Source organism: Melozone crissalis, unplaced genomic scaffold (genome assembly GCF_028551555.1).
Source record: "Melozone crissalis strain CALT ecotype California unplaced genomic scaffold, PUWL_Pcris_2 ptg000016l_1, whole genome shotgun sequence".
Lineage (NCBI taxonomy): Eukaryota > Metazoa > Chordata > Aves > Passeriformes > Passerellidae > Melozone > Melozone crissalis.
Window position 1 is genome coordinate 11,330,154 of NW_026535794.1, and position 9,629 is coordinate 11,339,782.

Consider the following 9,629-nt stretch of genomic DNA (forward strand, 5'->3'; position numbering starts at 1 on the left):
ACCTGAATGTTGGTCAGAACCCTATTTTGGACATTTTTGTTGCTACTGAACTATTTGTATCAGTATGACACTCTTCCTGCCTGCAGTATTATCTCTCCTGAATTATGGATCTTATGGACACTTAGTCTTGCAGGCTTGTTACAAAGTAGTTGCCATCAAGTAATTCCTTATTTTAAGACGGATTTTATAACTAAAAATGCTAAAATCAAAATTTGATTTGCTTTTGTCAAGAAAATAGAACTAGATAGCAAACAGACCTTGGAAAATTCAAAAAATTTTGATGCACCTTTTTGTATGCATCTGTCCTTACGGACGCAGTGCTTGATAGTGAACCCTGGAAAAAGTTAAAGATAGAATGTAAAATGTTAGGCTTTGTGCTTTCCCAGATCAACTGCACCTGCGTAAGCAGTATGATAAATTATATAATTGTTAGATGTGATGATTGTTTAGTAATTAAATGTAATTATTATATAACCATAAGAAGAATAGTGAGAAACTATGTTGGAAATTCAGAGAGGGGCTAAATTTATGTATACAATAGAACAATATAAGTTTAATAATTAACATGAAAGTTATGTAACGATAGAGTATAAAACATGATCATTTCAGATGTATGATCGGAGTCAGATTTGGGTTGAATATACCCCGATTCCCAGAGCTCTTATTAAAAAGCACCGCATATAATTGCTCCGTGATTATGTGGTTTTGAACGCTAACATGCTGAGGAGTCACATCATTATGAAGGCTTTTAGCATACAGATGCAGGTAGCAGTGACCTTTAGGATTCTCACGGGCTGTTTGCAGAGAGCGGGCTGAGGATTGGCAGGGCTGAGTTGCAGTGAGCTGTTGCCCAGCACTCCCAGTCCGTGTCGGTAACGGTGCTGTCTCCCTCCCGCACGGTGGCAGGGGCACAGGAGGATGGTTTGCTGCTGTGCCTGGTGCGAGGACCATCCCATCTGCAACCTCTTCACGTGTGGCTTTGACCGCCAGGCCATCGGCTGGAACATCAACATCCCTGCTCTGCTACAGGAGAAGTGAAGTGCTGGGAGTTTCTGCGTTTGTGTCGCCGTGGACTTCTACACCTGGGCAGACTGCTCTGAACACTGGTCTGCTGTCGCTGTAACAGCTCTTCCCTGAGGGGAGACTTAAGCAAGTGTTGTTCTTGTTACCACATTGTGCACAGTTTGCATGGGTTGTACAGAAAAATGTGATTTTTTAAGAATTAGTTTGTCTTGTGTATGAAATTTTATATTTTGGCATCCACTGGTCAATATGTTCACTGTTGCGTAGAGCACATAAATGTTCATAAGTTATTTAGCATTTAATAGTTACACAGTAGGGCATTACATTTGTGACATAAATGTGAAACTTATGTAATTACTGTAGAGAGTGTATACAGTCTGTTACATTTTTCCATGACTCTACATATCTGCCTTGTGTTAAAAGGAATCTGCAGGGCTAAAACTTTGAAATGAAGTGTGAATTTCGCTAGTTGTATGATTGTAAACATTTTCCTGTTTGCATCTGATTTAAATAATTTTTTTAGTGCTGCCATATAGTGCAACTTCAACTCCATTTTTACTCCGGTTACTAGAGAAATAGTAGATTTGAGAAGGAAAATGCAAGAAACTTGTAGTGAGTATAGACTGCCAGGTTTATTTGTAATCTTTTTTGTACTTTTTATTTTGAAAAAAGAAAAAAAGAAAAGGATTCATTCTGCCCTTCTTATATAAAGTGATTCTGAAACCTCATCACATTTCATATTAGCAAAAATCCAGAATATTACGATTCTAATCACTGAAATCTAGTCAAGCAAATTCTGAAGCACTTTAGTTTATAGCTATTGTTATAAACCATTTATGAAAGTTTGACTTTACCAGTGAATGTGAGCTAACCTTTGTAAGAAGGATTAATTCCTTTTGGTGATCTGCCCAGAAAGGAAATAGTTTATTTGGGGGTTGATGATTTTGTTTATGTACCTACAGTGAGCATACTTTTAATTGTGTTCACTTCCCATATTTTTATTTTGAGCCAGCAATACAAAGTAAATGAGTACTACCTCAAAAATGAATGTTGGTCAAGATGCATCAAATCTCTCTGTAGCCTAGAAAAAAGCACCTTTGGTCTGTGGCTGAAGTACTATCTCTGACAGGAGAGGAAAGACAATCATACTACGTGTGATCCTTAAGGTAGTTAACACATAAAGCTAGTGGAGCAATACACTGTCAGCATCATGTGCCACCCAGCCATGACAGGGGCACTGCAGTCTCTGTCCTGTTCCAAAAGGGGGCAGTTAGCATAGCTCTCCCTTCTTTCTCCCAAATGATCTTTGGTTTTGCTCCTCACTGTGTTTAGCTGTTTTTGCACTGGCAGTGGGGTGTTACTCTGCAGCTGCTGCTATCAGTAAATGCAGGTGGCAGCTGGTGTCTTGGAAAGAATGGAAGGGCTGCCTCAGACAGACACTTGGTTTTGGCTGAAGGGAAATGCTGCCCCAACTGTCTGACATATCACAGTGTAAGATGGAGGGTGGGGGTAAGGAAGGGTGCACTCTGAAAGTGGGAATCTTGGGGTTCATGGTGGCTTGGCAGATGTATTAGGAGCTCTGTATCTCATCATCATGATTCTGTGCAACTACAGCTGTGCTCATGTCCTCTGCATCACTGTTTATAATGACATTAAGATATGTGTTAGCTGGTTCTCCTGTTAACTAACATTTGTGTGGCATGGGAGTACAGTGGGATGGGATGGGATGGGATAGTGAATGCATCAGTGAGGAATGGAAGGAAAATGGGGGTCCTAAACATTGTTTTAGACTGTAACATTAAGGAAACACAAAATATTTAATGGAGAATATATATAGTGTCCTTGTAGTACACATCATCAGAGTGGTTTGATCCCTTGTTTTTTTCTGTTATGGGGTTTGGGATTTTTTCTTGAGAGGCAAGATGGACAACTGCACTGGAGTAATCTTAAATACTAAAACTGGTGAGGTTGCAGAAAGCAGCTGCAGAGTTTTAAGTCTTCTGGTGGTAAGAGTTAAATGATGGTGACAATGTTTATTTTCACTTTTTTTTCCTCCTGGATTTTTTGCTCTGGGTTAAAGCCATTTGTTGTTGCGTTACAGGTTTTATTCCTTAAGAAAACAAGACTCACTTTCTTTTAGTTGGTAACAGAGAGAACTTTACAAAGGTTTATGCTGTTTTTTAAAACAAGAGAAAAGTGTCTGGCCAGTACAAACAGTTTCTCCAGCATGGCCTGCATGTAGGATCTGGACAATGGCTCTCCTCTATTACCTGAGGCAGAGGAGAGGGTTACTGGTTTTGGTCCTGCTAAACTAAAGTGTCTAAGCTTCTCTCATACATATGTAGTACAGAACCACTGGACTCTATGCAGTTTAATCATCATTGCTGCAAACTTTTTATATCACCAGAGGGGCCATCCTCTGGCACCAGAATGGGTGAAACATTACATGGTTTCATTTTGAAAAGAATCAACCAAACAAGGTGCTAGAGCCACGTTCTTATGAGCAGGCTAATACTTAAATCAGCTGAACACTGAACTATCACTTAGTGTAGTTTTCTGTACTGTAGTGAAGGGTAAGCCAAACTGCCATTCCTCTGGAAGCTAAACATATGAGCAGGGGTAGTGAATATACCACATTGACTAAATATGTGGAAAACATTTCATGGCTCTAAATGTTCTAAAGAGTGTTTTTTCAGCACTAACAATGTCCAGCATTTCATTAAATGGAGCAGAGTTGCAGTTACAGTTTCAGTATTGTGCAGAATTTCACAGAAAACTCATCACCAGGCAAAACCAAGCTTCTGTGTCTTTCTCTCAAGCAATGCACATCAATTTTCACAAAGTTTGTGTATACTTTACAATCAGAAAGATCTGGAATGAAACATCTTATTTGTTGCCTAAATCTGTGAAAACTACCTTTTGGGGAAAAGAATTTATAAGTTATGTGGAACCACTTTTTATTATTCTGCTAATTTGTTTTTAGATGTAAAATGTTTTTCTTCATTACAATTCAAAATGCATTAAAACATTCAACAATTTTTTTTTGCAATTTGCTGTTTTTCTGTGTTGCATTAAGGTTACTGTTCATGTTAATACTTCAATTTTTTTGTAGTCAAAGATCTCCCTAGTCACTTTCCACTCTTCTACTAAAAAAGTTTGTTTCTGAGGCATTGATGAGCACAGTTTGGAAGAGAGGGACAAGTCTGTTTATTACAGTGAGTCTTCTGTAGCACTAATTGTCACACTGCCAGTAAAGGATGTTCAGGACTGCATTTGTACTGTCTGCTCCCATTCTTTATGAAAAAAAATTGTAATTGCATCTTGTTATGCAGCTTATGCAGAAGTTTCCATGACTTTTCACCCCATTTTACAAACTGATATTTTGAAATGAAATCTAAGCAATTTTTAAATGTTTAGAATACAGTGAAAGTATTGCAAAACTACTCTAATGAGGAGAACCCACCCTCAGTTTTTCTGTAGGTTAAAGGCTGGTTGCTTGTTGGACCCATGTTCAAACCAAAGCTGTGTAGTGTTGGAGTAAAACCCAAAGAAATTGGTGTTGTAGAAAGCCTTGGGTTTCAGAAGCCAAGGCAGAGTCTTGGCTGGTGCCTGAGTGCACCTTATTCTCCTTCAATGTGCTTTGGATCCCTCATTTGGCCTTAATCAGAGTTGCTGGTGGTGTAGACCAAAAATAAGAGACTGGTGTTCCAAGGTAGCACAACTGACATAAGGGCTGGGTTGAGACAATGCCAGACCCTGGGCTTCAGTTGATTTTAGCTGAGGGCTTACAGACCAGGCTTTACTGCCAACTGACTTAAACTTATATTTCTAGTGTCATTTTAAACCCCTAAGTAAATATCATGTACAACTATTGGTTTCAGGAGTCTGTCTGTGTTTAAACCTGAAGATGAGCTGCAGGAGAACCACTCTGTCATGCACCGTAGTTTGCTCTTTAGACCGGCATAGAAATTTTATTTAATGCTCTGTTGAGACCTGAGTATGTCTCTGAAAAACTACTCAGCCTTGTGATATTTTATTTTTAAGGAGTTGTTGTTACCTTTTCTAATTCCCACAGGTCAGAGTATTCTGAACATAAGTAATTTGCAGGAGCTTACAGAGGAAATCCTGTTTAATTCAAACAGTAAGTCCTGGTCAAAACTTAGCATTAACTGGGAGAGGTGTTATAGTGGAGCACTGTGGGATTTTGTAGATGTGTTGCTTGTCAATGTCCTCCAAGTGAGAATATTCAGTACTCCCACAAGGGGCTGTTTCTCAGAGGTGTAGGGTTGAGGTTGGTGGGTGTTTGCAGTGTTGAACCCAAGTTCCTGAATTTGCAGCTTGGATATTTTGTACAGGTTTGGGGTGTTTCTGGCATGGTTTAGCATGCCATAAAGAAGCTGGATTTCAAGCATTCAGACTTAGTCCAGGAAAATAGAAATGGTGCAAAGTGTCAGTGGTGGCATGTACAATAGAAGAGAGTTTATGTAGAAGAAACCCCAGAGTTCTGCCTCTGCCTTGAATTGTTTTGAAAATAGAAGCTTCAGCCTGGCTGGAGACTGCTGTGCAGTGGAATGACACCATTGCAAGTTAATTGTTTTGCTTGACTCTGCTTGAAGCTTCATTTCCATTTGTTGGAAACTGTTACAGTTCTGCCTCCTTCTACTGAAACTTGTCATACTTGGCATTTGTTTAAGTTTGACAATAATTTTATGTAGTTCCTCTCCCACTAGTATTTGTGGGAGTTTGTCTCTCTAGGGCAGAACAAATTTAGTTACACCTTTCTTTCAAAGCCCCATACCAATGAAACAAGACCATCCAGCAGTCCTGTGCTGGGAGGAGAGAACTGACTGATCTCCATGTGCACTTCATCATCTTAATGATTTTCTTTAATTGTTCAGGTGAAAATTTTTAGTAATGGAAGTTGCTTGAAGGCTGAATGCATTAATGGTCTGGGGTTAGTGAAGGCTGAATCAAGTCTGTGCACCTTAACTGCTGAGAGAAAATAGATTTGCAGTGTTGTAGGTGACTTAAGGCTTTGGAAAGGAGCATGCAGTGATTTCAAGTGCTGCAGAAGAGTTATAGAGGAAGATTTTCCCTTACTTTGGAGCTTCTGTGCTGTATGCAAGAGTGGTGACCCAGCATTTGAGAAGGAATTAAGATCATTTGAGAAACACAGAGGCACATCTGTGGTGAAAGTGTTTAGACTGCAGATGAGGAACACAGAGGAAGAATAATGAAGGGGAATGAGAAACTGGAATAAAATTGGGACAGCTGTGGGAGGTAGGCAGAAAGAAAATGCAAAGTGGTTCATAGGAGTGCATGTCTAAAAGGTGGAATTTATTGGTCAGTTGGGGATAAACTGCTGGGAAGTCAGTGTCTGGTGAATGCCCCTGACTTAGGGAGGAGAAAGGAAAACAGAGAAGGGAACATGGCAAGGCCAGCCTGCAAAGGGGAAAACAGCAGGACTGAGCTCAGAGGAAGCATGGATATTGGGATGTACTTATGGCTAGAGCCTAGAATGGGAACAACTGGAAGTTAAGATTCCTTTGCTTTTTTAAAATCAGTCTTCTTGGCTTCTACATTCTTGATTTTGGGGGATAAGCTTATTGCATGTATAGAGACAAATTCATTTGCATACATTGAATTTTCCATTTCAAGTGTTGTAATAGTGCAGAGATCACTCAACAGCTGATGCATTTCTAGGATTACAAATTACAAGGATTTGTAATCTTAGCAGAGAAGTGCAGATGTTACATGCAATCTCCAGGTATGGCAGCAGGGCATGTGGTTAATTAGGAGTCACTCCCAGACTGGAAATTTCTTGAGTCAATAGTTGATTTGGGAGAAAGAGAAGATATTTTGCACAATCCCTTTGAGAATATTATGCCAGTCCAGAAAGAATCACAGTGGTTTTGGTTGGAAGGGACCTTTAAAGGCCACCTAGTCCAACCACCCTGCAATGAGCGGGGACATCTCCAACTAGACCAGGTTGCTCAGAGCCCTGTCCAACCTGACCTTGAACGTTCCCAGAGATGGAGCATCCAACACCTACCTTGGCACCCTGTGAAACAATGGCACAAGAGAAGTTTTATGAAATGCTTCTTCCTTATATCTAGTCTAAGTTGACCCTGTTTTACTTAAGTTGACCCCTTGCCCTATCACAACAGGCTCTTCTAAAAATTTTGTTTCTAACTTTCTTAGAGGCCCCGTTCAAGCCCTGGAAGGTTCAGTATTTTAGGTCTGAACAGCCAGAATTGACTGGGGAGTCTCTCTAAATAAACCATCCAAACATAGAGATTGCATCAGGGAGATACTGCTGTGTTTCAGTAGTGCCTTAGTTCTGGGAAAGGCAGAACTGACCTTTCCTTCAAATTTTCACCTTGTTGATCTGTCAAAATTTGACAGTCTCGTTCACAAATCCAAGTGGAAATATATATAGATTTTGACTTCAGTGATCAAAAGTCTGGCTCCAGTTGGCCGCAGTGATTTTGGTCAAAGTATAAATCTTAAATACAGACAGGATCAATCTTACAGAGAGGTGGCATTTTGACAGTAAGGAAAACAACTGTCTGACTTCATCAAATAATGCCATACACTTATGTGGATTTAGCATTTAATACTTTCAATGATTTACTTTTAATGATTTTTTTAAAGCATGTTACTCCTTAACATGCTCAATTTGGATAAAGGCAGAAATCTCAATTTTGTTAGGTTTTTTTTTAAACCTTATTTAAATCTTTGCTAGGTCACTGAGATCAGCCTTGTACAGACACAAAACTGAACCTGAGTATTTTGTGGAGCAGTCTGTCCTCTGTGATGCCTGAGCATACAGAAAGGTGAGTAATCCTAACGATAAGAAAGAGTAAAATCTGACACACACCACAAACACCACTGAAATCAGGTTGATGGTGTAATAAAAACGTAAAGTACAGTATTAAGCATTAAAGGGAAAAACATGAAGGAAAGGCAAAACTTTTCAGCAGCTCTTTAAAGGGTAGAGGGCGTAGTAATGATATCATTATTAATTAAGATTGTTTTTCAGTGTGGATAATTGCAGGACATGTTGTTTTGGCCTCTCGTGTTTTCTGAAGCTTGTGAAAGCTGTCTCTGCCAGAAGGCTGTCAGGATGTTGGATGCTGTCATTGAGTGGTGCCATCTTCAAAGGTGCTGAGCTCCCCTCACAGTCTGATGGGTGGTTGCTAGCTCGGAAAATCAGATTCATGAGCCTAAATATGGATCTAGAAACTTCATTTCAGGAGCCTGTTTTTGAAAATGATACCCTAATTTTGTATATATTTTATATTGCCGCTGAATTAATGAGCTGAAAAGTTCTTGGCCACAGATGCATAGTTTGCTGAAATATAAGAAAAGCAGAGAAATTATTTTCCCTCCCAAATTATATAAGGCTACTTAGAGTTTACTGTTGGGAAACTGAAGCTACAGTTCTGGAAACATCAGTTCCAGATCTGGAAACATCAGTTCCAGATGTAACTGCTTACTGCTCAGTGAACAAACACTTCCTGTCAGATGCTCGTTTTCCATCTTGCAAAAATCTCACCAAAGCAGACATCATAGCATGAGCTTTCCATAGCAAAGGAAACAGAAGGATTGGCTGATCATAAATGTGGATAGATAGATAGATAGATAGATAGATAGATAGATAAAAATCCCAGACATTTCTGGGATTTCATAGATTCCCAGACATAGATTTCCCAGACATTTCCCATAGATTTCCCAGACATTTCTATAATTTCATAGATAGATAAATATAGAAAAATCCCAGACATTTCTGCCATTACCAGCAAAACTGAGGAAATCAAACCTCACTATATGTGTATGGCTCTGACCATCCAAACTGATGCTGTGTTTCTGTGAAAATATGATGTTTTGGTAGATCTCTCCTGTGCTTACTTGAGGACACTACTGGATGCCCATCCGCAGATGAGCTGTCAAGGGGGATTTTTGATGTCCAGAAACAAGTGTAAAAACAGGAGGTAACAGAGGAGGTACATACTTCTATCTCCAAATGGTTTTTAACCTGAAAATACAATTTCCTTGAATTAAGCAAATGCACAGCATTTACTTATTTTGGTGCAGGCATGTGAACCCTTGCACCTGAAATGGCACGAAATAAAACTTGCTTGTAACTTTTCTGTGCCTACAAGAGATGGAGCCACCTTCTAAAACCTGATTTTTTTCTTCTTTTTTTTCTTTCTCAACTGCATCATCTTCCTTATGTCCATGCAGGTGTATGTTTGCAGTAGTATTTTTAATGATATGATTTATTTTGTCAAACTTGTGTTTTGTTTTTGGCAAACATTCTGGCAAGGTCTTAAAAAAGCAGATATAAACAGATCAGCTGTGAACAGTGAATTAAAGGAAAGTTTAACAAGAAGAGCCCATTAGAGCCATATCCCTGTGGAGATTAGCTGTGGTCCACACAAAACCAGCAGTCACAAGAAAAATACAAGTATCAGCAGGCAAGACCACCCAAAATCCTGAAGTTTTGCTCTGCTGGAAGGAGAGACCAGCAGGTAGAGCTGCTTCTGGAGAATAAAGCAGTGAGGGACTTTGCAAGTTCTCTCTTTCCCTTTCCACCTCTTCAC

General features: G+C 39.4%; 1 protein-coding gene across 2 annotated transcripts in view; it reads left to right on the top strand.

The window, feature by feature from the left end:
- Nucleotides 1-4,072, top strand: part of WDR37 (WD repeat domain 37) — a 45,368-nt gene extending 41,296 nt beyond the window's left edge. For both annotated transcript variants that reach the window (XM_054273279.1, XM_054273280.1), the window contains one exon: nucleotides 907-4,072. In XM_054273279.1, coding sequence (XP_054129254.1) covers nucleotides 907-1,038 — 132 coding nt within the window. In that variant the 3' untranslated portion in view covers nucleotides 1,039-4,072. The remainder of the gene's footprint in view (nucleotides 1-906) is intronic.
- Nucleotides 4,073-9,629: the final 5,557 nt, after the last annotated feature.